This window comes from Rhinatrema bivittatum, chromosome 2, assembly GCF_901001135.1.
Source record: "Rhinatrema bivittatum chromosome 2, aRhiBiv1.1, whole genome shotgun sequence".
NCBI lineage: Eukaryota > Metazoa > Chordata > Amphibia > Gymnophiona > Rhinatrematidae > Rhinatrema > Rhinatrema bivittatum.
This window is the reverse complement of record NC_042616.1, coordinates 81,768,774-81,795,995: the sequence shown is the minus strand read 5'-3', so window position 1 is coordinate 81,795,995 and position 27,222 is coordinate 81,768,774. Positions and strand designations below refer to the sequence as shown.

At 45.2% G+C, this 27,222-nt stretch overlaps 1 protein-coding gene across 3 annotated transcripts in view; it reads left to right on the top strand.

Annotated features, from left to right (window-relative positions):
• The window catches only part of LOC115084066 (mitogen-activated protein kinase kinase kinase 3-like), a 265,505-nt gene that overhangs the window by 186,343 nt on the left and 51,940 nt on the right, over positions 1-27,222 (top strand). For all 3 annotated transcript variants that reach the window (XM_029588374.1, XM_029588373.1, XM_029588375.1), the window contains 5 exons: positions 5,384-5,421; positions 8,738-8,837; positions 14,976-15,089; positions 17,914-18,025; positions 21,002-21,135. In XM_029588374.1, coding sequence (XP_029444234.1) covers positions 5,384-5,421; positions 8,738-8,837; positions 14,976-15,089; positions 17,914-18,025; positions 21,002-21,135 — 498 coding nt within the window. The remainder of the gene's footprint in view (positions 1-5,383; positions 5,422-8,737; positions 8,838-14,975; positions 15,090-17,913; positions 18,026-21,001; positions 21,136-27,222) is intronic.

Below are 27,222 nucleotides of genomic sequence, written 5' to 3'. Positions count from 1 at the left end.
TGCTGGGTCAGATCAAGGGTCCATCAAGCCCAGTATCCTGTTTCCAACAGAGGCCAAACCAGGCCACACCAGGCCACAAGAACCCAAACACTAAGAAGATCCCATGCTACTGATGCAATTAATAACAGTGTAAACTTGATTAATAGCCGTTAATGGACTTCTCCTCCAAGAACTTATCCAAACCTTTTTTGAACCCATCTACACTAACTACACTAACCACATCCTCTGGCAACAAATTCCAGAGCTTTATTATGCATTGAGTGAAAAAGAAGTTTCTCCGATTAGTCTTAAATGTGCTACTTGCTAACTTCATGGAATGCCCCCTAGTCCTTCTATTATTCAAAAGTGTAAATAACCAATTCACATCTACTCTTTCAAGACCTCTCATGATCTTAAAGACTTCTATCATATCCCCCCTCAGCCGTCTCTTCTCCAAGATGAACAGCCCTAACCTCTTCAGCCTTTCCTCATAGGGGAGCTGTTCCATCCCCTTTATCATTTTGGTTGCCCTTCTCTGTACCTTCTCCTGGTAGCTACTAGAAAGTCCTATGGACTGAAATTGGAGAAGGTTTTCCATGTGGTGTGAGTAGAAGGCCCTAGAATCCATTCTCCTGATCCACACAAAAACTGCTTGATTATCTTCTGCACCTTTCGGAGGATGGCTTAAAAATCATTACTGCAGAGTTCATCTTAGTGCAGTTGGCGCATACCACATAGTGTAGACGGTACGCCCATTTCTATACAGCCTATAGTTGTACATTTCATGTGAAGGCCTGCTTCAATTGAAGCCTCCCCTAACGCCTCCCGCTGTGTCTTGGGACCTCAGTGTGGTGTTATTTCAGCTGATGAAAGCTCCTTTTAAGCCACTGCGTGCCTGTGACCTGAAGTACCTGATCTGGAAGGTCATATTTTTGGTGGCGTCACTTCAGTGCAGGGTGGTAAGCAAGCTCCAGGCCTTAGTGACTTATCCACCTTATACTGTTATCATGACAGAATGGTCTTCATGCATACCCCAAGTTCCTGCTTAAGTTGGTGATGGATTTCCATCTTAACCAGTTAATCATTCTGCCAGTTTTCTTTCCTAGACCTTATTCGCACCAAGGTGAACAAGCGCTGCACAGTTTATATTGCAAGTGAGCCTTAGCCTTCTCTCTGGAGCGGACAGAAGCCCATAGACAGTCCACCCATCTTTTTATTTCTTTTGATAGGAATAGGTTGGGCGTTGCCTCGCCAAACCGACACTATCCAATTGGCTAGCAGGCTGTATCTCCTTCTGTTATGCTCAGATGGGACTGCATCTTGGGGGTCATATCAAGGCTCATTCTGTCAAAGCCATGGCAGCGTCGGTGGCCCACTTGCAAGCCGTTCCTGTGGAACAGATTTGTAAGACTGTGACATGGAGTTCTCTCCACACATGGCAGACGCGACAGGAGGTTCGCAAAGTCTGTCCTCCGGAACCTGTTTGAGTTGTAGAACACAACTCTCCCAACCTAGGGCCCGTTGTTTGGGTTCAGGCTGTCTCCTCCTCTGTTACCAACAGAGTGCCTGTTGGTACCTGCCGGTGTCTGTTGGTGCTCTTTTTGTGTTGGGGAGCAGCCTATAGCTAAGGATTTACCTATGTGAAAGGACTTCCACCTTGCTTGTCCTCGGAGAAAGCAGAGTTGCTTACCTGTAGCAGGTGTTCTCCGAGGACAGCAGGGTGTTAGTCCTCACGAAACCTGCCCGCCACCCTGCGGATTTGGGTTTCTTCTATTTTTTTATTTTATCGTAATTCTATGTTACAAGACTGAAGTGGGGACCCCATGTGGATGCGTGGTGTAGGGCATGTTGGGCATGTTCAGTGTGCCTAGTCAGTGTCACCCATTTGTGAGGACTAACATCCTGCTGTCCTTGGAGAACACCCGTTACAGATAAGCAACTCTGCTTTCTGGGAGGGAAATCAATGTTCGTTTTGTTACAGACCTCCACCTCCAGCATGGTAAACCATCCTTCTCAGGACCACTGAGCTGGGCCTGGATTTTTGTTGGTTGTTTTTACTTTTTAAAACTCCAATCAACAGTCATTCTGGGATTTGTAGTAGCATAGTTTGTGTTATCAGGCCAGGACTACGATTCCCAGACTGCACCGGGGAGGGGGGGGGGGTAAGCTGTGCTGGAGACTGCTGCCATCTCTTGCCTCTGTTCTTGCACTATATCGCTGGTACAATTTCCATCTGTATATCCATCATACATATTTACTCTTTTGGAAGACTTCTGATTACCTGCTTTTTGTACTCTGCTGGTTGAAATACTGCAAGCAAATGATTTATAATGATTTAAATTAAAAAAAAAAAAAAAAAGTGAGCGTACTAAATATAAGAGTTCCCAGGAAAACCAGGAGCAAAACCTGTTAATGAGTGGCAATGGAGAGAGGTTGGCAATAGACCTGCCACCTTAACCCCAGGTCAATTGATGTAGTCCAGGTTTTGCACCATGGCATGTATGAAGTGGTAGTTTTGATTTTCTCCATTGATCTCCATAAGAAAATCAGAGAACTATAACGTCCTGTATGCAGTGGGACAAAATCGTAACAGAATCAGCATGTACGGTTGGCCTGGGGTGAGGTGGCAATCCTATGTTTCAAGGTTAGGATGTCTGAGCAAAATCATTATGGAAAAAGGAGCTGCCAGCCGAATTGTATGGAAAATTAGCATGCCAGCCCTGGAGCTTGGTGGGAGGCTGTCCCAGGCTTTATTTTATGACCTCTGGGTGAAGTAGGGGGATGGTCCCTGTCGTCATATATCATCAGGAACATCATAATTTCCTGTGGGAACTATGATGGTTTATCCTTAAGAGAAATAGCTGATCATTTTTTAACCCTGAAAAATTCACAGAAAAGGCATTTTTCTCCGTACCAATTTTGAATGCATTCCTATTTTTTCTTTTTTAGTTTCTGTGCTTTCCTCCCAAGTTTAGATCCAAGAGATTGTATTTTTTTCTGACTCTCCTTCATTAATTCCAGTACTATGAAAGGAAGATAGAGTTACCTCTAACAGATGGAGTGAGAGTATGGAAACTGTACTTTCATACTCTGGAAAGCCAGCGTTGGAGATAAGCACAATGCACAGGAAACTCTGCAACCCACCCATTCAGGAATGATTTCTTTCTAATGAAGGGAGTGTGCAAGTGATTGTTAACCGCTGTTGTACTGGGCTGCACGTTGCATAGGAGGTGTATCAGCAGGGCATTCAGGCTGGATGTCATTTTTGGCCAACAACAGTAGGGCAAGAAGGCTTGCGAATCCCTTTGCTTGAACAATTCTGAAGCAGTGCATCCTTGGAACAAGGATTTGATTAGCGGCAACCTCTGGAAAGCAGGGCAGGGAGGAGGGAAATGCACAGGAGAGATTGTGCAAGCATGGGCTGTATGCTAGGAGCCCGCCGTAAAGCACTGGTATTTATTGGGATCAGTCAGATGGTGACCCCCCTCCCCTCTGAGGCTATGTGCCAATCCCACATGTGCCCAGGCAGATATCAATAAGTGGGCAAAAATAACAGCAAGACAAGACAATTGTCTAATAGTAGGTGGGTGATGGATCCCTTTTAAGGATTGAATCGGGGGCTTGCGAGGTTCCTCGCTCTTCCCTGGGTGGATTGTAGTCCACGCTCTCGCTGCCCGAGGAAAAAGAAGCAGATTCCATTTCTTTCCAGGCAGTTGTTGGCCTTGGAGCTGAGCTGCAGGTCGTATCAGGTTTTGGAAATTACCAAATCCCTCAGAGTAAGGACCCGAACAGAGAGGGCTTAAGTCACTTCTGGTTTGAGAAACTGGTGTGTCTGTTCATACAGAAGATGATGTGGAGGATGCTTTCCGGAACTGTTTCCCCTCACCCCCAGTCTCATTTTGTTCAAGGCTAAGGGACATGACGTCTGGAATTCTCCAGCATGCGCGTCAGCTGAAGCCGAGGGGGGTTCCCTGGGGTCTTGGTAGGGTTGTGCTGAGGCAGGGAACTCTGGGCATCTGCTTTGGTCTTGTCCCCAGTATCAAGCTCTCTTGGTCTAAGATCCAGGCTAAAATCAAGTCATATGTTGTCAACCCACAGACAGCGCTAATCTATAAGGGGCTTACTGCATGGCCTATTATTTAAAACATGCATATCCTGCCTATCACTAATTCTAGGAGGGCTGTGTTAGGCCTGCCCACAGCACTTCTGTGTTTCCGTGCCGAATGAGCCACTGTTTTGTCTCTGCCTGTACCACAAGAGTTTCTGGTGCACAAGTTCTATTTCTTATGCTGCCTTGTCCACGGTTGTCTGCTTATTTCCTCTGTGGAAAGTGTGTGAGGTACTTTTATGAAAACATTTTAGGCAAAAAATGGAGGGGAGGGGTGGTAGAGGGAGCTAAAACAAATCCTACAAGTCAGTTTGTTTGTACACTTCCATTAAATTCATTGAACACTGGAGTGTAAAAGCTTGTGCCTGTGATTAGCAGCACGGTGGGCCACTGTTGATGTTTCGCTTTGAAAATTTCCTCGGTTTCTGCGGGCTGGAAGTGCCGGCGCACGTTGCAGCTAATGAGGGCTGTTCAGAATTGCCCCCCTTTAGAGGTTTGGGGTTTTCGAGAGGCAGAGCTGGCGTGAGTTTGCAAGGCTTCTCCAGACTTCCCTGCTGTGCCCAGCAATTGTCGTTAGCCCTCTGGGCCTGCCTTCTCGCAGGGAGTCGCATAAAGTGATGCATGTCTGCAGATACTCGGCCCATGACATTTTTTTTTTTTCCTCATGCTGTAAAAAAGGTATTTGCGCCGGCTCGGGTGGAAGATGAGTTCTCTGCCACCGATATGGACTTCTCTTTTTTTTTTTTTTTTTTTGGCACCCCTCCAGATTTTGTAGGGCTAGAGGCCCCAGTGAGCCGCACTGGCTTGATATGAGCGGGACAGCAGAGCAAGGGTTAACAGTTCTGTCCCAGGAAAAAAAATTAAGGGGTGAGCAAAACACCAAAACTCAATTCCGAGTTGGAAGTCTTTATTCTTTTGGGATATCTGTTTATTCCTTTGGGTCGTGGGGGCCTATGTAGTAAACGATTTTCACCCATTTTGTGTCTATGAGAAAAATGCTTAGGAAGTGGTTTTCGGAAGGATTTACGCACCTCCAGGGAGAATTTGAAAACTGCTACTTCTGCCCGCGTAACTCCTTTGAAAATTCACTCCATCGGGCTGAGCTGACAAAAGGTTTTTTACGTGCATAAAATCCTTTAAAATGACCCCTTTGGTCAATATGGCCCCTTAAGCAGCTGTAGAACCTTGGGGGCTTTTCCCTCTGAGTCCTGATTGGAAAAGCTTTTTACTGAACCGAGTGTGGGAACGCCAGAGAGCAGCTCTGTTCTAATGCTTTTGATCTCTTTCTTTCACTAGGAGACCAGACTGAAGTTTGAATACGATGGGGAGAAAAGGTACGTCACTGCGCTGCGTGGAAGGCCTGTGCTGGCGTGGGGGAGGGCTGGGCTGTTTCTGTTTCTTCTTGGTTTAATAGTGAGAGAAACTAGAGGGGGGGCTTCATGTGAAAGCTGCAGTCCCGTGGGCACATGGGAAGAACATCTTCGACCAAAGGGAACGCCGGGGACTCTGTCGTTTCCCGTTCTAAAGGTTGTGGTGGCGCGCGGCAGCAGGGCCGGGTCTGCTGCTGCTGCTGGGAGTGGGGGAGGGGGGGCCGGATTGTGGTGGCGGCGGCATTGAGGGGCCAACTCGTCTTTGCTCCCGGTTATCTGCGCCAGAACCTTCTGCAGTAGTGTTGCCATTAGGCTGGGGTGCGCTGGCAGTAGGTGCGGATCCGTTATCGTGTGGCATGGCCACCATCCCCCTACCGGTCCCCTCAGTGGCACTGGTTGCTGCTTTCCCCCCTTTATCTTCTGCTGCTGCTAACACGTGGGCTCTGTGCGCAGGGCCTGTATTCAGTGGTTTCACTACTTCCTGTGAACTAAAAATAAAAAGATCCAGATCGGCCCGGCCTCACCACCTCATTTTACCAGAGAGAGAGAGAGAGATCATTTAGGCTGATGACTTCTAATTTTATCACTTCGTATTTAAAGTGTTATCAAGTCTTTTCGGACAGTGCAGGCTGTTAAAGAACTGCGGCATTTTTTTTTTGGGTGAGAATCAGTGGGCGACTCCAGTGGTAGCACCGGAGTCTTCCGCGGGCACCTGCACAAATCTGCATTGGTTTAAGGGTCTGTGCTACGTACGCAGTGTTACCTTCAGACCCAAGTGCACCCAGTGGAGCAGGCGTGCAGACCCCACTGAGCTGAGGGACTGCAAATTGTCAACAAAAAAAGTATGGGGGATGAGGGGAAGATGGAAGAGGGGGAGGGGGGGGCACGGTAACTTTGAAAGGGACTTCTGCGGGTGGAGCTGTGGTTTGCGTGCAGAAATGGCTCTTTGGAAAATTGTGCAACTGGTACATAGATAAAATTGCAGGCACACTGTGTGTTTTTATGCACAAGGGGGAGAGACGTTCTAGGGGGGTGTGGAGTCTGGGCGGAGCTGGGACTTCTGTGCATGCTTTTTGATTGTCAAAAAATTCTCTCGGTTAAACAACACACACCAAACAGCAGGCATAATTGCGGGTATGTGGTTTGGCTGGGATAATTTTCAAAGTGAATTTGCTGCGTAAATTGCTCTAACTTGGGCACTTAGCTCGCAGATTTATGTGCCTTCATTGTTCCCGCGTTCGGAGTCCCTCACGGGACAGATTTGTGCCACACCGCACTACCTGGCAGGGTTGGCATAGCGGGCTGCAAATGCTCTGAAATAAATAAACAGATTAAACAGCCCCAAGCTGCATCTACGTCGGTTTAATTAAAGAAAAGCGAGCAGCTGCCTGCTGTGGGTTTGATATTCCATGGTCATGCCATCCGGCATCCAGTGGCTTGGCTCTGATGGCTGTAGGATAGAGTCTGCTCTTAGCATGGTTTAGTCAGAAGTAAGAACCCCAGGTCTAAAGGTAACGTTAACTGATTAACACTGCACCGCATGACCCTCGGCTGCCAGGCCTTTGGGGAAACTCAAGAGGAGATAGTCCAGTTTTTCACTGAGCGAGGTCTACTGGTTTGTGCGGGTGGGAAAGATGAATGCATGCAGAGAAATTGAGCTTTTTCCTTACTGGCTTAGCTCCCCTTCGCTGGGGGTACCTCCTGTCTCAGAAGGCTCCATAACGAATACAAAGAAATGCCCTGCTCCTGAATCCCTGTGGGTGGGGGCGGCTGCAGAGCCGTACCGCTCGCTCGGTGATCACGGAAGGGCCGAATCAGGTCTGAACTGAACGGTTTTAGGCAGGCCAAGGTTTGTTTGATCTGGCACTTTTGTCCCTTTATTATTATGGGCGCTGTGCCCAAAATCTGGTTATCTTAAAGCTGTGACTAGAAGCCTGTCCACCCTTCTCCACCCACTGCCATTTACTGCCATTGGCTTTAAGAAGCAGTTTATTACCAAGAAACAATGCCAGTAAGGCACAGCAACTTTGAAGTTTGGACTGTCGCAGTTCTGTACAAAAACTCGCCTCAGACACATGGCTGCATCATACGTGTCACCTGTCTGGGGGCTTTTTTTTTGTGTGACTGAACGGCTGAATGTAACCCTCTGAAAAAAAACCAAAACAAAAAAACCCAAAAAAAACAAAAACCAAACAACTGAATTTTAAGTATTTCTGTTTTGGGGGTTTAATCAAAGTGACCTTCCAACTTGACTGACCATCTTGTAGCTAGGAGATGGAAATCTGTAAGGAATAATGTTGTTTGTTTGATTTCCGAGGCCTCATTTGTTCTGCCCTGCAGCCTTCTGGTGGGGGCCTGTCCAGGGGTGCGCGTACTCCTTCAGGGGGGAGGGCGGGGGATCCCTTAAACTTTAGCAGTGCCCTCAAAGAGTGTACAGTACTGTACATTGCTGGCTGAAGGTAACATTGCTGTCAGACAGCTTTCTGGTGTTTTTTTGCAAGGGGATTCCGCTGACCAGATGTGTGTATTTACTTTCAGCGTTTATAGCCTGTACTACCTGGCACTCCAGGTGGGGAACAGAATTAACATGCATAGAAAGCTCAGCTGTTCTGGAATTACTTGCTGCAGTTTTGGAACATCTGCAGACATGAGGATGAAAAACTGAGAATCCCGCCCAGCAGTCCTGCTGTTCAGATTGAATGCACAGGAGCCTCGTTCTCCGTCTCTTTCTGGTTAATATCCAAGTGCAGAGTCTGGGGGGGGGGGGGGGGAAGCAGCCCTGTTTGGCCTTTAGGCTGAGACTGAGAACCTGCTACCCATCCCCATTGGGGGCAGGACATGATCACTGCCAAAGCAGGAGGATTAAGCCCTTTTGCAACAACAACAACAAAAAAAAATGTTATTTTGTAAGGTCAACACTTGTCACAGAGGAGAGAACCAAGGGGTCAAAGCCATTTCCTTAAAGAGAGCCTCTGGCTGGACACAGTCCATGGACTTCACTCTGAACGATGAGACACCTGAAACTGTAAGGAAGAATTCTTGTAGATTGTTCTAGAAGTTTCTGGCCTTTTGGACAGCCAGGAAGAATTTCTGGACTGTAATTGTAAGTGGCTGTTTTACAAGACTGCTCTTCTTACGATAAAAGTTGTAAGTTTAAAAGGGATTCTTCAGTTTTGTGCTGAGGGGCAACATCTATGACAGAGCTGATTAAGCGTGGTATACAGGACGTAGCTTTTTGATCTGAGTAGTAAACTCATGCCGTCCCTTTTCAAAATTGCAGGATTATTCCATTTCGACGACCAATTAAATTCAAGGAAGTACTGCAGAAAGTGACCGACGCATTTGGAGAAATAATGGACTTGCACTATGCTAATAATGAGGTAATGTGCCTGGGTTCTCTGTCTGCCTGGTAAACAGGGATGAGGGCAGCCCCAGGGGGCTTTCGGTCCAGATTAGGTGAATGGGGAGCGGTTCCTTTCTCTCCTGCTTGGGATCTGGCTGAAGCTTACTGTGCATGGACCAATTTGGAGAATTGTAACTATCACCATAGCTCTTGTTCCTGGGGGATGGATGCTGCTACGGCTTGGCCTTCCTTGAGATGAGAGATTCCTGCAGAAGAAGAAAAATTCAGTTTTAAGCCAAGACCAAAAATTTGTTTGCACCCTTGCTGCCTTTGTTACAGACCAGGAGTAGGCAAGTCTGGCCTTGGAGTACCAGGAACAGATCGGGTTTACAGGATACCCCCGATGAATATGCATGAGATAGATTTGCATACGGTGGAGACACTGCATGGAGCTCTATCTCATGCATATTCATTGTGGATATCCTGAAAACCTGACCTGCTTGGGTCACTCCGGGACCGGAGGTGCCCTGTTGCAGAACATTACGGTTTAAACTTCGGCAAGTAAGGAGAGCTGGGTTACTTGATACATTTTTCAAGACACAGTAAGTAAAGCATTTATATACAGTCATTAACTTTTGTATTAAGATATTTCCATTTGCTATGGATATTTTAGGAACCTACCATTTCCTGATATATTTCCTCTTTATTTGGACCCCTCCATATTGAGGTGACAATTTTTTCAGTAAATTAAATTTCAAATTGTTTCAAGCTATGATATTTTCTTATTCAAGAATATCTTAAAATTCTAGAAATAAATTTAAAAAAAAAAGATGTTTCTTTTTCAGGGTCTTGATTATGGTGAAGTGATACTGAGAACAACTATGCCATGCATGCTTTTCTATAAGTCCCTATTTTTCTGTCTTTTAAGTTGTCCCCTGTCGTACCAGTGCCAGCCAGCGCTTTTTCACTGTAGCATTGTAGATTTTCCAATTCAAGGATTCAGTTCTTTAGTTATTTGGAAAAAAAAAAAAAAGCAACCACTCCAGTCCTGGAGGTGGAAGGTGTACACGTGACTCTTAACAGACACTAAGCCCTATCCGCCTTCTGCCTGTCAGATGCTCAGAACATCTGCAGAGACCAGGTACTTCCTTCCAGTCCAGAAGGACCCAGCAACCTCAGTCTGGGAGATGCAGCAAGGTTGTTGAGCTCCAGGTGATCAGTGGACGCCATAATGTACTAGCCAGTTGCTGATTAAGTACCAAGCCCTTTTCATAAAGGACAAGAAGCATACCTAAACCAAACATGATCGCAGCCTCAGGCAAGTACTCACCTTCCCTGCCAGCTCCAGCCCGGTATCTGGAGTCAGGGTATTGCCCATGGTGGCTAGGTGAACTTTTAGTTGTTTCATGGATGCCATTCTCCAGGGCATTAAAGAACTGAATGGAGAGCACATCTACCTGCTGTGGCCAAAGCAAAGGCCTGAAGCACCGAACCCAGTTGTTACTGGCCAAGAGTGTAACAGAATGAAGTTGTTGGCAGGCCTGCCCTCTCTCCAGATCAGCTGGTTCCTTGGCTGAAAGGGTTGCCCTAAAGTCATATTCCTTGCAACATCAACTAGGTGAGCCTCCTGTGTAGCAGGCACAGGATTGGTGTGCCCAAGATGCGTAAAGCCAGTCGGGTTTCCAGGAAATACACAAAGAATATGTACACACCCTTAGGCCTTGGCATAGGCGGCTTACAAATACCATAAGTAAATAAATATACATGAGAAATGTATGTATACAGCCTCTGCAGAATATGTAAATTTATCTCTTGTCTATTCACTGATTGGCTGTGGGGTCCACGGGACAGGTTTGGGAACTCCTGCCCTGGCTGAGCTGGGGAAAATCTGAAATGAATCTGCCAAAAATCCAGAGTGGATTTTCTGAGCCATTGACATCACAGTGGATTTCCTCAGACCTGCTTTGTATTTTCGGAGCAGCTGATGCGGATTTTTGCCACAGTTGCAACTTTTTCTTTAAAAGAGCTTCATTGAATTGGCTCAAGGAATTTCATAAATTTGTCAGACTGGGTGGCAAACCTCTTTTAAAGAGACTTGCGTATCCCCCACTCCTTGGTGCGCTGACTTCTTCAGTGAGCTTCGCTCGCACCAGTGGATTACAGTTTCCTGTTGACGCAAGACTGCTGAAAAGAGCAACGCATTCACTTCATTCATGGGTCCATATGATAAGTGCAGCATTTTTATAGTCTTCTCTCAGGTGACCTAAGATGACCCTTAAGAACAGGGAGGGCAGCAACAGAGAAAATTCAACAATTTCGATGTTACAACTTCTTAAGCAATTAATGTTGATTTTGTAATCCAGTCTCTTGTCTGCTTTCAGCTACTCTGATATACAATAATCGCAATTCTTACTTGATAATCCCCTAATCAGGATGCATGTGAACCACCGGCCCCCCATCACAAAACCCTACAATTCAATTAAATATATTTAAATAAAATCACGGCAAGCCTCTGATTCGTTACCAGTACATGCAGCATTTTTCAATGGGGCAACAAGAGTAATTGTCAAAAATTTTTTATTTATTTATTTTTATTTATTTTTATTTAGCGTTTTTTATATACCGAGGTATAGCAGAGTTGCCTTCACTCCGGTTTACATTATAACAAACCAGTTACATTTAAATTTGACAGATTACATTAATCAGACTGAGAAACAGACATAAAAATTAGTCTAACAAACAGCAGGATATATTACAAGTAAGGTATACTGAAAAAACAGGGTTCATAGATAATAGGATATATCTGTAGTTAGAGGGCGGGATAAATTGTCCTATCGGTAGACTGATAGTTATGAGATCAAAAGTCCGAGCTGTCAGTAAGAGATTGGCTTAGTAGCCAAGATTTTAGTTCTTTTTTAAAAGATTTAGGGTTTTCTTGACCAGCGAGGTACTGAGGGATCTAACTCTAACTCTCTGGGCCAGCATAAGTGAATGCTGCAAATTAACCCTGTAATGCAAAGTGACTAAAAGACTTAAGACTTAAGGTTGCGTTATATTCATACAAATGACTGGCACTGTATAGTTCTGTGGGGACATTCACAGCAGACTATTTATTCCCTTAAATGGAGCAACTGCTTTCCCTTTTCTAGCACTTTCCTACCGCTTCTCTCTGCTTTCGGCTTCAGGCAGGTCTCTTGCACAAGCTACATCAGCAGCGGCCTCCTCGCTTTAACGGTCACCGGGCAACGGCCGCTCAAACCGCCCAAGCTCTTTCCCAGAATTCCATTCCGGCACAACCCGATTGGCTACTGAAAATTCCAGCCACGCTTCAGCAGTTTCCATTGGCTGCTAGCAGGCATGTGGACTGTTGACCGTTGAAATGATTAAACGGTAGATAAAATCTTACAGTTTCAACATTTAATTTCTGCCTGAGCAAGCCAAGGGCCAGCTCAGGTCAGTCTGGGGCTGACTTCTGAGTTCCCTGGTCCCGGCATGTTGTGCAGCTCTCCTCTCTAGGGCAGGCTGGGCTGTGAGCAGGCACATCAGGGAGAGGAGGGAACAAGGGGCACGTTGGTGGAGGGGGTCTCCTCTCTCTCTCTCTCCAAGCAGCTGCAGGTGGCTCTTCCATGTATTTAAGTAGTTTAAACTGTTAACATTTTAAATATTTACATCCTTACCTGCTGGGGCCAGTGTAAGAAGCTGTGCTATTTACTGGGCATGCTAAAAACAGTGTTATGTGCTGCAGGACTACCACACACGGTAAATCCCACTAAAAATAACACACACACATATGCAAAGTAGGTAAATACTGGGCTAACGAGTTCTTATTTGCTGTGGTATTTTTTTAAACAAGAGCATTTAATCTTCCAACTTTGCCAATGGCCAATACATCAACGTGCTCCAGTGGGATCGAATGGCAGAGCATCGACCCCAAAATTCAATGGCATTTAACGTTGGTCAGCAAGTGGGCCATAGGCACATTATCGGGGTCTGTTTTCCACTGTCTGCACAGCAGGGCTGGCACACTAGCAGCTACCTCATGGGGACAAGGCAACGTCCTGGACCCTGTCTTCCCCATTCCCCCGGCAGCCGGATTTGTATTTGTTCCTCCCTCCTTCTTTCAGATTTCCACCCTTGTGGGCTCAGCTCTGCTGACTGCCTTCCAGTAGCTCAAAATATTATGCAAAATAGTAACCACTTGGGAGGGAGGGCCCTTTTGCTGTCTTGCTCTCCACCCCTCTCAAGATTCCCCCCGCCCTTTTTCTTCTGACTGACAAGAGGCGAGCTCTTTAACTCCTTTGAGCTTTGCATGGACTTCTGCAGTGTCCGCTGAGCAGCACTTCATGCTTTGACCTCCATGAAGCAAGGGAAGCGGGGCATAAGTGGATAATACTTTGCATAATCAGGGTGGGGAGCATAGTCTGCAGGATTGGGCTAGAGGGAAGGAGAATTTTGAAGGATCAGGCCACTGAGGGCAGGATGGGGGCTGGATATGAAGGATCAGACCACCAGGAGTGGGATGGGGGGTTGGATGTGAGGGATCAAGCTGCCAGGAGCTGGATCTGAAGGATCAGGCTGCCAGAGGATGGGGGCTGGATCTGAAGGATTAGACCTCCAGGGGCGGGATGGGGGCTGGATATGAAGGATCAGGCCACCAGGGCAAAATGAGCGCTGAAAATGAAGGATGTAGCCACCAGAGGTGCCAGACAGTTTGGATTGGGATGCTGAGGTTTTGATTTCTTCATACCAACCAGCCGAGTGGGGAACCTTCTCAGCTTAATCACTAATGTCTTTTTCATTGGGTTACTATGGAAGAGGAATCAATAAATCTGAGTAGATGATGGCATGGACAGCACATCTGGAAACAGGAGTTTTCTTTTCAAATTTGTAAGATTGAGGGCAGATTGAGTCAGTGTAAAGTTGTGGACCTCAGCGAGTTATTGAAGAACATTTCTGTAGGAAGCCTCCAAGGTAGGAGGACCCTGACATCTAATGATACAGTGCGCCTGAAATTCCTTCACTAACATCACTGCCAACTACGCACTACAGCTGTGCCAGCTTCTTTAATTATGTTGTAAGATAACAGAGAGATGTTTATTTGCTTTTTCATTTATTTAAAGTATTTGTCACTCACCTTCTAAAATAGTACAGGTTGGGGTATTGTAAAATCATACACAATCAAACATAACACTTAATAAACAACAACTACAAAACAAAATATGTGGTCAATAATACACCATTAAAAAATAAAAAAGAACATTTCAGTGGTAACCGTAATGTACCCTCGGAAGGAAAAGAACATTATTTCATATCATAGATACTGCACGTTCTTAGGCGTATAAGGTATCATATTATCTTAGTTCACTGCTTCGGATCGAGGAGTCTGTCCCATGGAGAGAAAAGCGTCATTAAATAAAAAAGTTTAAAGAAGTTTCTTTAAAATTTTGGAGTGTCTTGTCATATGACATATACTAGACTAATGAGTTCCAAATAGTTGGACCAAATATATAAAAAGACCTCTCGCGCATCTCTGATAATTATCATGCTGCTTTAAGGGAAGGAACATAAAGTAACAGTTGATTGGACAAACAGAGAAGATGGCGTGGAGTATGAATTCTTAAAGCTGAAGTAATTCAGGGTGAAGTAACAGCATTCAACAGATTGTGTATAATACCTGTTTTGCATTTTAGACACAGTGTACTGGAAGCCAGTGTAGTGACTTGAGAACTGGCGTAATATGTTCACATATTTGATTCCCAGTTAATAAATGAACTGCTGACTTTAGAATAATCTAAAGGTCTTAGCGTATTTTGTAGTATCCAAACTGGTCAGTTTTTTTGTTTCTCTTCATTACCATTTTGCTTCAAATCACTGATGCAGCACTTTGAACATTTGCAGCTGCAGGATTTTTTTTTTTATTTTTTATTTTGGGAGGGTGAGAACTGTTTATTTTTTGTCAGCTTTGTTATTATACTTCTTTGATACTATCTTGGAGGAAAAGGTTAAAAATATAACATCCAGTCACTTGTTTTGTTTTCCAAGCCTCCTCAGCTGGCTGGTGAGGCCGGGATTTCTGTAGATTTCAGTGACAGGAGCAGCTTGTGCGACTTTGCTTCCTCTCTCTCTCTCTGCCCGCTGGATAACATTGCCGCGTGTTTGCTTAAATGTGTTCCAGCTCCTGATCCCGCTCAAGTGCCAGGAAGACTTGGACCGGGCAGTGGAGCACTTGGACCTGAGCCCTTCTGTGAAGAGCCTGAGGATATTTGTGAAAGCTCAGAAAAGGCTGACGGTGAGTCGTCCCGGTGCACAGTGAAACCTCGGGGCTAGGCTGATCACTTGGAAGGCCCAGGTGCTCAGCTGAGCTTGGAGAAATAAATCACCCTCCGTGATGTGGATCTCTCCTTTAACTTAATTCTTCCAGCCCGATGCATTTCAGTAGGTGTTTAAGACTTGTCCATCCTTCGTACAGGATGTGCCTCGGGGTACCCTTAGACAAGTAACCATACTAGGCAGGGACTTGGTATTCTGAGCCCGACTTAGAGTAAGTTTACAAGATTTTGCATTTGCAAAGAGTGCGACGTTGGCGAGATTTTCATTACCGGCATTTTGACTTGTAACTAACATTCGAATCCCGCAGTAGCCACTAGGCGAAAAGCAGCGCCGAAGCATTGCTTCCCGGTGTCTGCTGGGGGGGGAGTCCAGGCTGACATTACTGTGCACAGTTAGGCGGAAAAGGGGGAAACAAATTGCAGCTTTCGCTGATGATCTTTTGGTATTCCTTACACATCCTACGCAGTCTTGGACTGGTCTGATGGAATTATTCGACAGATTTGGGCTTTTTTTTTTTTTCAGGGTTTAAATTAAATGTATCTAAAGTGTGGTGGCTTTGGCCTTTCCTACCTCCGTTAGATATTGGTGGTCCAATGAGTTCCCCTTTCAATGGTCTTTACAAGTTTTAATCCCTGAAGATCTAAGATTGTTATATGAGTACAGTATTTTGCCTTTGGTGGACTTTATGGACGTGAAGTTTCGACAGTGGCAAACCCTTCCTCTTTCTTTGACAGGTCGAATGAATCTATTTAAGATGATTCGTGGTCCTAAATGGCTGTAGGTTCTGCAGACTCTTCCCATTTGCTTATTAGGGAAAGATTTATGATATCTTGATACTTCTAAAATTCCTGTAGAAGGGATTTAACCCCAGGGAGCTGCTGTGGAGGCTGATAAAGGTTTGGGAGCAGGAGGGTTTAGATTTTCCAGCAGGTGACCAGATTCGATCCTTCAGGGAGTTCTCCAATGAAACATGTGCTAGACTCTGAGGGCCAACTAGGTCCTTCCAGCAAATAAAAGCTCTCTACTAAATACCGACCTTTTCCCTATTTGCAGCTGAGGCATTATGTTTGTTCATTAAATGGAAGGTTCCTTACTTTGGCTGTGCCATCGAAATTGGAGGAGGTTTTTTTTTTATGATAGATGAGGTTGTCAGGCTTTCAGTTTCTAAAATCCATAAAACATTTCATGAACGGGTTGTGGTGTTCCCTGTGAATTTGACCCTCTCTAAAATGTAGGGGTAGAGAGGGGCATATATCAGGAAAGATCTTTTGATGGGAGGGGGAAAAAATCAGTGTGGGAGGACCCAGACTCACCCTCTTTCTGGCGTTGGCAAACTCAGTTTCACTCCTTGATGCAAGTGGAGAGAGAATATGGCAAGCTGCTCAGCTTTTCAGTGCAGGAGGGTTTTCCTGACTACCCTGGGATAGTTATAGCCAAAGCTTGTCTCTTAAGGCCGGAAGCTGGGTTCTGAATAAATGAAATGTAAAAAAGGGTTCTTTTGTTTTTATGCCTCCAGATAGATGTTGTGATCGGGAGGAAGAGGGATTATTGGCAGGGGGTCAGTTGATCAGATCTAAAATATGTAAGAGGTCTTGAATGTTCATTGAGCAGAATAGCAGAAACCACATTCTCTGCTGCCGACTTTTTTTTTTTTTTTTTCTTTTGCTATCCCTTTCAAGACTTGGTTCTGGATAACAATATGTTGGATTCCGAGACTGTTATTATGCATTTAATTGCAATAAACAGGAAACATCATGTAGCCATACATTTCCGTATCTGCAGCCGGTGCACAGTTGCAGCGCAGTCCTCTGTTGAGAAGCATGTTACCCTTCTATTTAATATTCATTTATTTTATAGTCCACCTTTCAGCTCCTTCAAAGCAGATCACATTCAGATGGTGTACAGGTTATTTCTCTGTCCCAAGAGGGCTCACCATCTGTTTGTACCTGAGGCACTGGAGAGTGACATGGCTTGCCCAAGGTCACAAGCCGCAGCAGGATTTGAATCCTGGCTTCCCTGGTTTGTGGCCCGCTGCTCTAATCACTAGGCTTCTCCTCCACTTTCTAGTTTGGAAAAATGTAAGCTTATAGGGATGTTTAGTTATGGTGGATAACACTTTTTAAAACCTACACGCTTATTGCAACGTTCATATTCGCCACAGGCTTGGCGTGCAGTAAGATTCTGCCGGCATTTATCCATGTCTAGCACTAGAAAAGAGGATATTTTAATATATCAATTCTGTTTGTCTTCATTATAGTTGGGCCGGGTGCCAGCTGATCTGTTTACTATAAAGAGGGTTTATTGTAGCAGAATGTGAGGACTGTAACAAATGTTACACAGGAACTCTTAGTTTTTTTTCAGTAGGGGGAGGTTTGGATTTAATGACTCGTCTTTCCAGTCCCAATCTCGAGGCGAGTGACAAAGTCAAGCATAGTTGGTAGCTCGTACCTGAAGCAGTGGAGGGTGAAGTCATTTGCCTGAGGAGCGGCAGTGGGGGGGGGGGGGGGGGTAGTGGGATTTGAGCCCCCATCTCCCTGGTTCTCAGCCTTTTGCTCTAACCACTAGCTTGTCTTGTCATAACTACGGTTGTTATGAAGGTGCCTGTGTTAGACAGAGTCCACCCGTGCCTAAAGTCCAGGACCCTTTGTAGAAGCACCAGTATCAGCAAAGCACCCAATCTGCAATGGAAAATCAAGCGCCCTTATCCGCTAAGAGGGCCCTGGGCCATGACCAAAGATCCGCTTCTTCCAGCAGAATCTGACTGGCCTACTTGTGTTTTTCAGCATTTGCAGCCAAATAACAGCAAGCAGCACGAAATGAGAATATCCAAGTCCATGGGAGACATCATGGGGTCCTTGTATAAAGATTCGGAAAGGACAAGGAAATACTCAACAGGTATGTATAGGGTAACATCTCCTCGATAGATGGCATCATGGTGTAATTCTGCCCTTTTCCACATAGAATCGATTTCCAGTGTATGCACAGGGTTCACAAGGAAAAACGAACAGCACAAGCCACCGACAGGCAGGCTCTCTGAATCCCAGGGGCCAGTCGTGTATAACTAAGAGACTCTTCGCTGCAGAGTATGCTTCAGTAATGCCTAAGGTTAGCCTTTGTGGGCCGGGTAAACACTTAACATGGGTTTCACTGCTACTTCTCAAGCTGTATGCACAACCAGCATGAGACAGATTTGCATGCAGTACCTCCATTGTATGCAAGCCTATCTCATGCATATTCATTGTGGATAGCCTGAGAAGCTGGCCCGTTTGTGCCTCTTGAGGACTGGAGTTGGCCAGCTAAGATCTTTGTGTGGAGGCCACCAAAGCAGCCTCTGCCTCTTCATCTTTCGTGGTTTACACCACTAGGAGCTCTTGGGTTACTCTCACTCACACAGAAGACCACCCAGGAATATTACAAGGGCCCTTCTGGGCATGACTAGGACATGACTTAACTGGAGCCAAGCACCTAATGTGCTTGACCTAGAAACCCTAATGATTAAAAAAAAAAAAAAAAAATCTTACCCCAAAATGGGACCACCTCACTCCAGAGGAGCGAGATGGAAATCCTGCACACATCCTTCAAAATGACACCTTGGGTGGGGATGAGGGGGATTTATAGCTTGGGTCCCGCTTGCCCAAAGCATGACACTAAGACTTGTGGTTTAATGGGCAGGGGCATCTCACTGTCTCTAGGCAGAACTTAATAGGCTCGCTCACTGCTTAATAGGAATATCAGAGGCTGGAGCAGAAGTTACAGAGCACAGGTGCAATAATCCTCCTCAGTGAACCAGCGAGGAGCACAGTCAGAGGCAGGGAAGACATATCCCAGGCAATTTGGGTCAGTCAAGGAACAACAGACAGGTTAACAGGCAGAAGTAGGCTTAGCTGAAGGCAAGCTAACTACAGGCCTGTTAGCTCATTCAAGAAGGGCGAACCCTGAAATCTACAAGAAGCAGGTTCAGGGTCAGTCGACACCTGACACCTTGATGGAATATGTGACTGTATTGTATGTGCAATTTATTTGCATCCTTTTTTTATTGTATATGTAGTAAGTATGGTTTATATTTTTCAGGGAGGGAAGGGAGCACGTGCCATAATTGGCCTCCTTGCTGTCAGTAATGCAAACTGGCAATGCAACCCATGGGATTTGTGTGAAGGAGGGGAGTGAGAGTTTGATACAGGTAGGGGAAGACAGAGAGAGGAGGAGATGAAGATTTAGGAGCTGAATGCTGAGAGACTAGGAAGCAGGAAGAGTGGGAGCAGGAGATGGAGGGGGGAGGGGAATTGACCTTAGGCAAAACAGAGAGAAGGCAAAGATGGAAGGGGGGGGGGGGATGAGAATCTGCAGAGAGAGGCAGTTTATCTGCCCCTCAACCAGAGCTTGAGTGGCAAGGATCAGCCCCAGGGGAACCTGATGGTTTAACACAGTGATGTGGTCTAGTCCTGGCGGGGACCCACTGCAAATAAATAAATAAATAAATAAAACAAAGTTTGGGAACTCCCTGATACCTCTCTCCGGGCCCCTGCAACTAACTGGAAATACCGCTGCTCGCATCCTAACAGGCACATCTAGGAAAGACCACATTACCCCTATCCTGTGCGCCTTACATAGGACTCAATACAAGCTCTTGTCCATTATGCACTCCTTATACCCAGTCCTTCACTGCCCTTCGTGTGTACCAGCCTAACAGACACACCTGTGATCCTTAAACACGTTACCTTCTCGAAGCTCCCTCCGTTCGTTTCGCCAGGCTCGATATAACCAGGAAACGCGCTTTGTCAGTCGCCGGCCCTATACTCTGGAACTCCATACCTGCTTTCCCACGGCAGATCATCAACCCTAAAGAAAACTTTCAAAACTTGGCTGTTCTCCAGAGCTTTCAGTTTCCCATTGCTTCCCAGTGAAAGCTTAACCTTATCTAGCCTCAGTTAAGCATAAGCTTTACCATCAGCTTATTTTTGTTCTTGTCATTATTTTAACGTAGTTTTTCCTGACTACTGTTTGGATTCCATGTTTTTATGCTTTATTAGGTATATTTTTTTTTTACCTGTGAACCGTTTTGACCAACTCTAATTGTAAAAGCGGTACACAAATAATTTTAAATAAATAAATACTGAGTCAAACATTCATTACAAATATCACAGAGGTCTCAAAATGTAAGAATGCATCTTAAGCAATGGGTGGGTGATGTCAGCAAGCATAAGAGCTGGGTGGTCTTTAATCACAGGGCAAATCAAAGCTTTTGAAGATCTGGCCAAGCCAAACCATGGGGGCCCTCTAGAGTTCCCTGCTGGCTTCTTCACAAGCTGAAATATTCCGTGGACAGTTGGCACTAACTAAGCATGGGTGAAAATAAATCATGCAGGGTGTCTTCACCCCATGTGAATATGGATGCCAGGACTCACAGCGGCACAGGTTATCACTGCTGTACGCGCCTGCCCTCATTAAAAGAACATTTGCACAGAAAAAGCTGAATTAGTCCTGTTTCGGAGGAGACGTCTCTTCTACTTTGCTGCAAGACGCAAGCCGCTGGGTGCGGTTTTTGTCATTCCCCGGCCGGTCGTCTTCCTCCTCTGCCAGATGGGCATTCTCTGAATTACAGAGGACCATCAGTGTAATTGGAGTAGTCTCTACATCTTTTCTTGATCTTGAAACTGATTCATTTCTCCTACATGGCGTACGTTATCTCATGGGTTCGTTGAAAAAACAACTTTACGCCTTTCATGGCTACTTGATAGCTTTTGCGTGTTTATAGGCAAAGCCCTAATGGGGACCGAACCTGCACATTCACATTTTTTCTCGGCCCCCCTCCTTCTGCTGCTGAGGACATTTTGTGGTGCATGAACTCTCTCGCCTCTCTCTTTGCTTTAGGCTCCTTGCACACTGGTCGGAGTTCTCCGCCCCCGGGGAGCGTGCCTGAAGAGCAGCAGCAAATTGCCCGACAGGGATCGTACACCAGCATCAACAGTGAAGGGGAGTTCATTCCTGAGACCATGCACCAGAGTGTGAGTAGTCTGGAGGGCCAGCTCGATTCGTACCACTATTACTACTGCTTTTATTTATAAAGCGCTGCTAGACTCATGCAGTGCACGGGAGACAGTTCCCGCTCCATGGAGCTTATAAAGTAGGCAAGGCAAACACGGATGATAGACAAGTCTGTGGGAAGTTGCATTTATTGTAGACAAGTGCTTAGGATTTAAAATCAGTTTTGAAAAGGTGAATTTTAAAACTGGACTTGAGTACGGGCAGAGAAGGGAGCATGACGCACTGATTCGGGCATACGGTATAGCAAGGTGGAAAGTGCGGAGCCGAGAGCTGGCCAAGGAGGAGACTGGCACGGATAAGAGCAACTTGCAAGTTGGAAAATTATTTCTGTAGATATTATTTTATCTTTAATCAGCAAGGAATAAAATGCCCATTGAAGAAAAAATCATGAATTGGTCTCTCTCCCAGTGGTAGAATTTTGGAGATAATTTATGAATTAGAAATGCACGGAAATATGCAGATATTGCTCTGAGGTGTGGGCTTTGTAAACTACAAGGTAGATTTGTCACTGGCAGGCAGACAGACAGACCACCGCACCAGAAGAGAGGAAATTCCACAGTCAGGCCCGCCCTCCTTACTGCCCTCGAGACCTGCCCTCGGCCACCCTATGCACCCGCCGTCCAGCTTTTGCTGTGTCCTAATCTGAACATGGAGGCCCTCACGATGGGGGATCTGCGACGCTCCCCCACCGCAGTCAGCACTTTCAGGGACTCTTTCTAACCCTCACTGAAGCGCTTGATCTGCACCTGCACTTTCGGGGGTTTTCCCATGGGGTCATGCATTAAGGTCGAGTGTGACTGTGGAATTTCCGGCCTTTTAATGTAGTGTGGGGTTTTTTTTCTTTTTTCTTTTCCCAGGTCACTCTTGCTGAAATGTGAAATGTGATTGTTGTATATGAAATGTGATTGTTGTATATGAACTTTCTAAGCCATTAATTGTCAACCGGACAGGACTCTGCTTTACCGGCTAACGCCCCGCCATGTTTAGACATTGTAATTAAGCCGTCGTTTCTTTTGTTTCATTGCCTTTTCTAGTTCTCTTCAGTTACACTGTCCTTTACCTCTGACTAGCCTAGCCCCCAAGTTATCTACCCTTGTTATATGTAACTTCCGCGTCTAGTGAATTGTTCTTGTTTAAGTTATACCCTTTGTTACATGTAAACCGATCTGATATGAAATTTTTCATGAAGGTCGGTATAGAAAAGTGTTAAATAAATAAAATAAATAAATATGTTGCGTAAGGGTGGCTGGTGGAATATATAACACAGACAGTCGTGACCCCCTTGCTCTCACCCGAGGGCGGCTCTAGGCAATCGGCTGCCTGAGGCGAGAGATAAGACGGTGCTCCCCCACCCCCACCCTGAGGCACCGTGCAGGTCGTGTCACACTGAGAGGGCCGGCGCTCCTTTTGAGTTTTGCTGAGTGAAAGACCCCTGGTCTGGTTTGAAAAGCTGTGGAAGGAAGGCAGGGCAGGGGTGAGGGTTCTCAGGGGTGTGGCAGAGAGAACGTCAGTTACATTTCTAGAGAGCTGTCAACCCTGCCGCACTCTCGGGAACCCTACCTCCTGCCTCCCACCCGCCTTCCCCAGAATCACCCCCCCCCCAGAAGTGGGAATAATGGTGGGGGGTCTGTGTGGGATGGTCTTATTCCCTCTCTACTTCTCTCCCTTTCCCCCTGTTTTTTTCTCATTCCCCTCTTCCACCTCCCCTGTTCCTTCCTTCCCCACTCACATTCGCCTTTCCCTTCCCTTCGCACCTCCTCCTCTTGCTCCCACCCCCCTTTTATTTTACTGCCCTCTCACTCGCTCCCATCCCCTTCTCCTTTCTTTCCCTCTCACTCACCCTCTTCTCCTCCTCCCATGCACCCACCCCTCTTTTCTCTCTTTTCCCTCCTAGAAACTCATCCCCCTTCCCTCCCCCTTCTTCCCTCCCCAATCACACCCCCACCCAGGGCCAGTGCTAGCTTTTGTCCTACCCCGTGCAAAGACGTTTTGTGCTTGCCCCCCTCATTTTTAATGCTCAATTTTTTTATTGTTTTTCCAATCGGGGCCGGTGCAAGACTATTTAGGCACGTTAGACGGACCTTACAGCATTGCACCCCAGCCTCCCCTCATGGTCCTGTCCAACCACCATTAAAAATTATGCATTTATAACAAATTGTACATGATAAAGAACATTCAAAGTACTGTCAGGTAAAAATATCACTTTATATGATCACAAGTATATTATATTTACATACACTGCTGAAACCCTGCCAGAAAGACACTTGGAACCCATCTGGTCTTTCAGGTGTTTGCTGTGTACTTGCCCACAGAAAGCCATGAGTAAACTGAATTATAATTAAAATATAGTAAATGCCCCATACCAAAATATCACTAACTGCCAGCACTCAATCAGTAACAACCCTAGCTATGAGAAGGCAACAATGCAAATATTACACCAGGCTCCTAAAATCTCAATACACCACCTTTTAGGAACACACTACAAGCCAGGCTGCTATAGATCCCTACACAGAAACTACATGCCAATAGAATACCTCACCTTGCTTACACATGGAGAACACACACCGACCTTCACAAAGTACAGAATAAAGAGATCATAAAGTATACACAGAAGCATGCAGACAAAAACTGAACTAGAAACCGCAAAAAGCCACTCTATATGCAGTGCAACAATGGAAAAATAGAAACATCATTCATCATAAAACATCAAATAATAAAATCAAGAAATATAAAACATCACAATATTAAAACCATATTAATAAAATGAATAAGTATACGCTGTATAATGTCATAATGCCTCTGTGTCGCTCCATGATGAGACTGCACCTTGAATACTGTATACAATTCTGGTCGCCGCATCTCAAAAAAGATGTAGTTGTGAAGGAGAAAGTACAGAGAAGGGCGACCAAAATGATAAAGGGGATGGAACAGCTTCCCTATGAGGAAAGGCTGAAGAGGTTAGGGCTGTTCAGCTTGGAGAAGAGACGGCTGAGGGGGGATATGATAGAGGTCTTTAAGATCATGAGATGCCTTGAACGAGTAGATGTGAATCGGTTATTTACACTTTCAGATAATAGAAGGATCAGGGGGCATTCCATGAAATTAGCAAGTAGCACATTTAAGACTAATCAGAGAAAATTCTTTTTCACTCAACGCACAATTAAGCTCTGGAATTTGTTGCCAGAGGATGTGGTTAGTGCAGTTAGTGTAGCTGGGTTCAAAAAAGGTTTGAATAAGTTCTTGGAGGAGAAGTCCATTAACTGCTATAAATCAAGTTTACTTAGGGAATAGCCACTGCTATTAATTGCACCAGTAGCATGGGATCTTCTTAGTGTTTGGGTAATTGCCAGGTTCTTATGGCCTGGTTTTGGCCTCTGTTGGAAACAGGATGCTGGGCTTGATGGACCCTTGGTCTGACCCAGCATGGCAATTTCTTATGTTCTTATTAAAAAAAAAAAAAAAAAAAAAGCTGGCAAATAGAACATTCAATAATTAAAAACTCTTACAAAAATTATAAAAATTTCCCAAACATCAATACAGTATTTCAAAGTAGCAGATACATTAAATAGCACCCAATTAAAACTAATAAAGAATTTTTAAAAATCCCCTGTTCTCCATACCTGGGAAGTTTTGGTTTTAGGTCATCCTGAGATTATCTTGGATTTGTGGGGGATGAGAGGGGATGCACCAACTTTCTCTTCTCTTCTCTCTCTCGTATACATACACATGCTCATTCTCTTATTCACACCCTCCCTCTCTTTCTCACACAAAGCATGCACATGTTCTCACTCTTTCTCTCTGTCACACATACGCACATACACTCCTTCTCTTCTCTCATACACATTCTCACTTAGGTGGCAGTCTCTCTCTATGTCATCTTTCTTTTTCTGCAAACTCAACATGCCACTCTATCTTGTCTTCCTGCTGCAGAGGGGGGGAGGGAGATCCCTGCCAATGCGCGGGTCTTCCTCCTGTCAGTGTGGGGAGGGAACCACGGTGACAGGTCTTCGAACTGCACTGCTGCAGGATTGTCTCTTCTGCTGGCGCACAGGTCTCCCTCTTGCTGGTGGAGAGAGGGAACCCCATCGGACTGTCATTACAGTGTGCCACCTCTGTGGGCTGTCTCTTCCTGGCTCACAGGTCTTCCTCTTTGCGGTGGGGTGGTGGAACCCCACTGCCACCTCTTTAACATCTCTTCCTGCTAGCGGAGAAGGGAGAACCCTGCTGGCATGCAGGTCTCCCTCTTGCTGGTGGGGGTGGGAATCTCACCGGCACATCATTATAGTGTGCTGCTTCCATTGGGTTTGTCTCTTTCTGGTGTGCAAGTCTTCCTCTTGCTGGTAGGATTGTGAACCCTACTGGCAAGTCATTACACTGCACCACCATGGGACTTTCTCTTTCAGTTTGTCTGGGAAATGAGGAGGTCACCGCAGGAGTATTTTGGAGAGCACTTGCTGCCCCAAAATTTTGTCACCTGAAGCAACTGCCTCACTTTGCCTAATGATAGAACCGTCCCTGTTTTCATCTCTCCCAGCCTGCAAAACTGTAGATGACAAATCATTTGTGAGTAGAAAAAAAAAGACTGCAAAAATAGAACTTCATACTTGATCCAGACACCTGTTTAGGTTGTCTGACTGCCCTTTTCAGGTTAGGTAAACAATTGTAAATTCCTATGCTTGCCAGCCCACCACAACATGAACTTAGCCACATCCCTGCAAGTCCTTGGGCCCTGCTGTGTTCCAAGCTAGGATTCTTTCTCCTGCTGTGGCAGCACCCAGCTCATGTCTTAAGGCTTCTCAAGCCAGCCTGGGTGCCAAGCCCAGCCAGTGACTTAACACAGTACAGTCTGGACTGCATTGGTACAACTCAAATTGCGACATCTGTGAGAGGATCCCTGCCCGTGGCAGGATGATGTTCACTCCTTAGGAAAGGTAACACGCATGACATGTCTGGCTACCCCCTCTAGGCCTTGGCTCAGCTACCCCCAGGGATAGTCATAGACTTGCCTTAGCACCCCTCACAATTAAGCCTCATATGTATTAACATTGAATAGCACTTTCAGTATTAATACACTATTTTTTTTATATGGGGCCAATGTGCATACAGCTTGTGTTAATGTGTTTAGTTCATGGAAGTTAGTTGATGCCCACAATAATGCTCATTTAATGAAGTCATTAATGCTAACATCCGTGTAGTCTCCAATCATTCAAAACCCAATCACAATCAACAACAACTAAAAAATACAACTAGCTGAGAAAGTACGAAACCTTGGAGTGATAATCAATATCTACAGGAGGTATTACAAAACACAGCTGCAAGAATTCTAATTGGTAAAAGTAAAAGAGACCATATCACCGAAACCCTAATTGAACTACACTGGCTACCCATTGAACAAAGAATACAATACAAGACTCTATGCACCATACATAAATTAATACATGACGAAAAGGCAGAATGGCTGAACACAGCCCTTCACGTACACGTCCCTAATAGAAACCTAAGATCAGCAAACAAAGCACTGCTAACTATCCCCTCAGTAAAAACAGCCAGACTAACGCAAGTAAGGGATAGGGCCCTATCCCTAGCAGGACCTATAATATGGAACACCATGCCTTTAGAAATCAGAATGCAAAGAGACTTCAAAACATTCAGAAAAAGTTTAAAAACATGGCTTTTTAAGCAAGCGTACCACAAAGAGAATGGAGAATAGAATCCAGGGAAATGTAGGTTGCGGTCAGCAGAACTCCCACACACACATACCTTCTTACTCGAATTGTGTGTATTTTATTTTTATTATATTTCAACAACATAGGATTAGATCTAAGTATTTATTTATCTTATAGCTCATATAGATAGAAGTAGATATGACTTATCACACCCACTAAGTAATATTTTAATATGAAACTATGTTACAATATTTTGATGGCACCTGTTTGGTTATTATAATTTAACACATTTAAGCAACATGAAATTATGTGCCTTATTGTGAACCGTTGTGACGGCATCTAGCTTAACGACAGTATAGAAAAGATTTTAAATAAATAAAT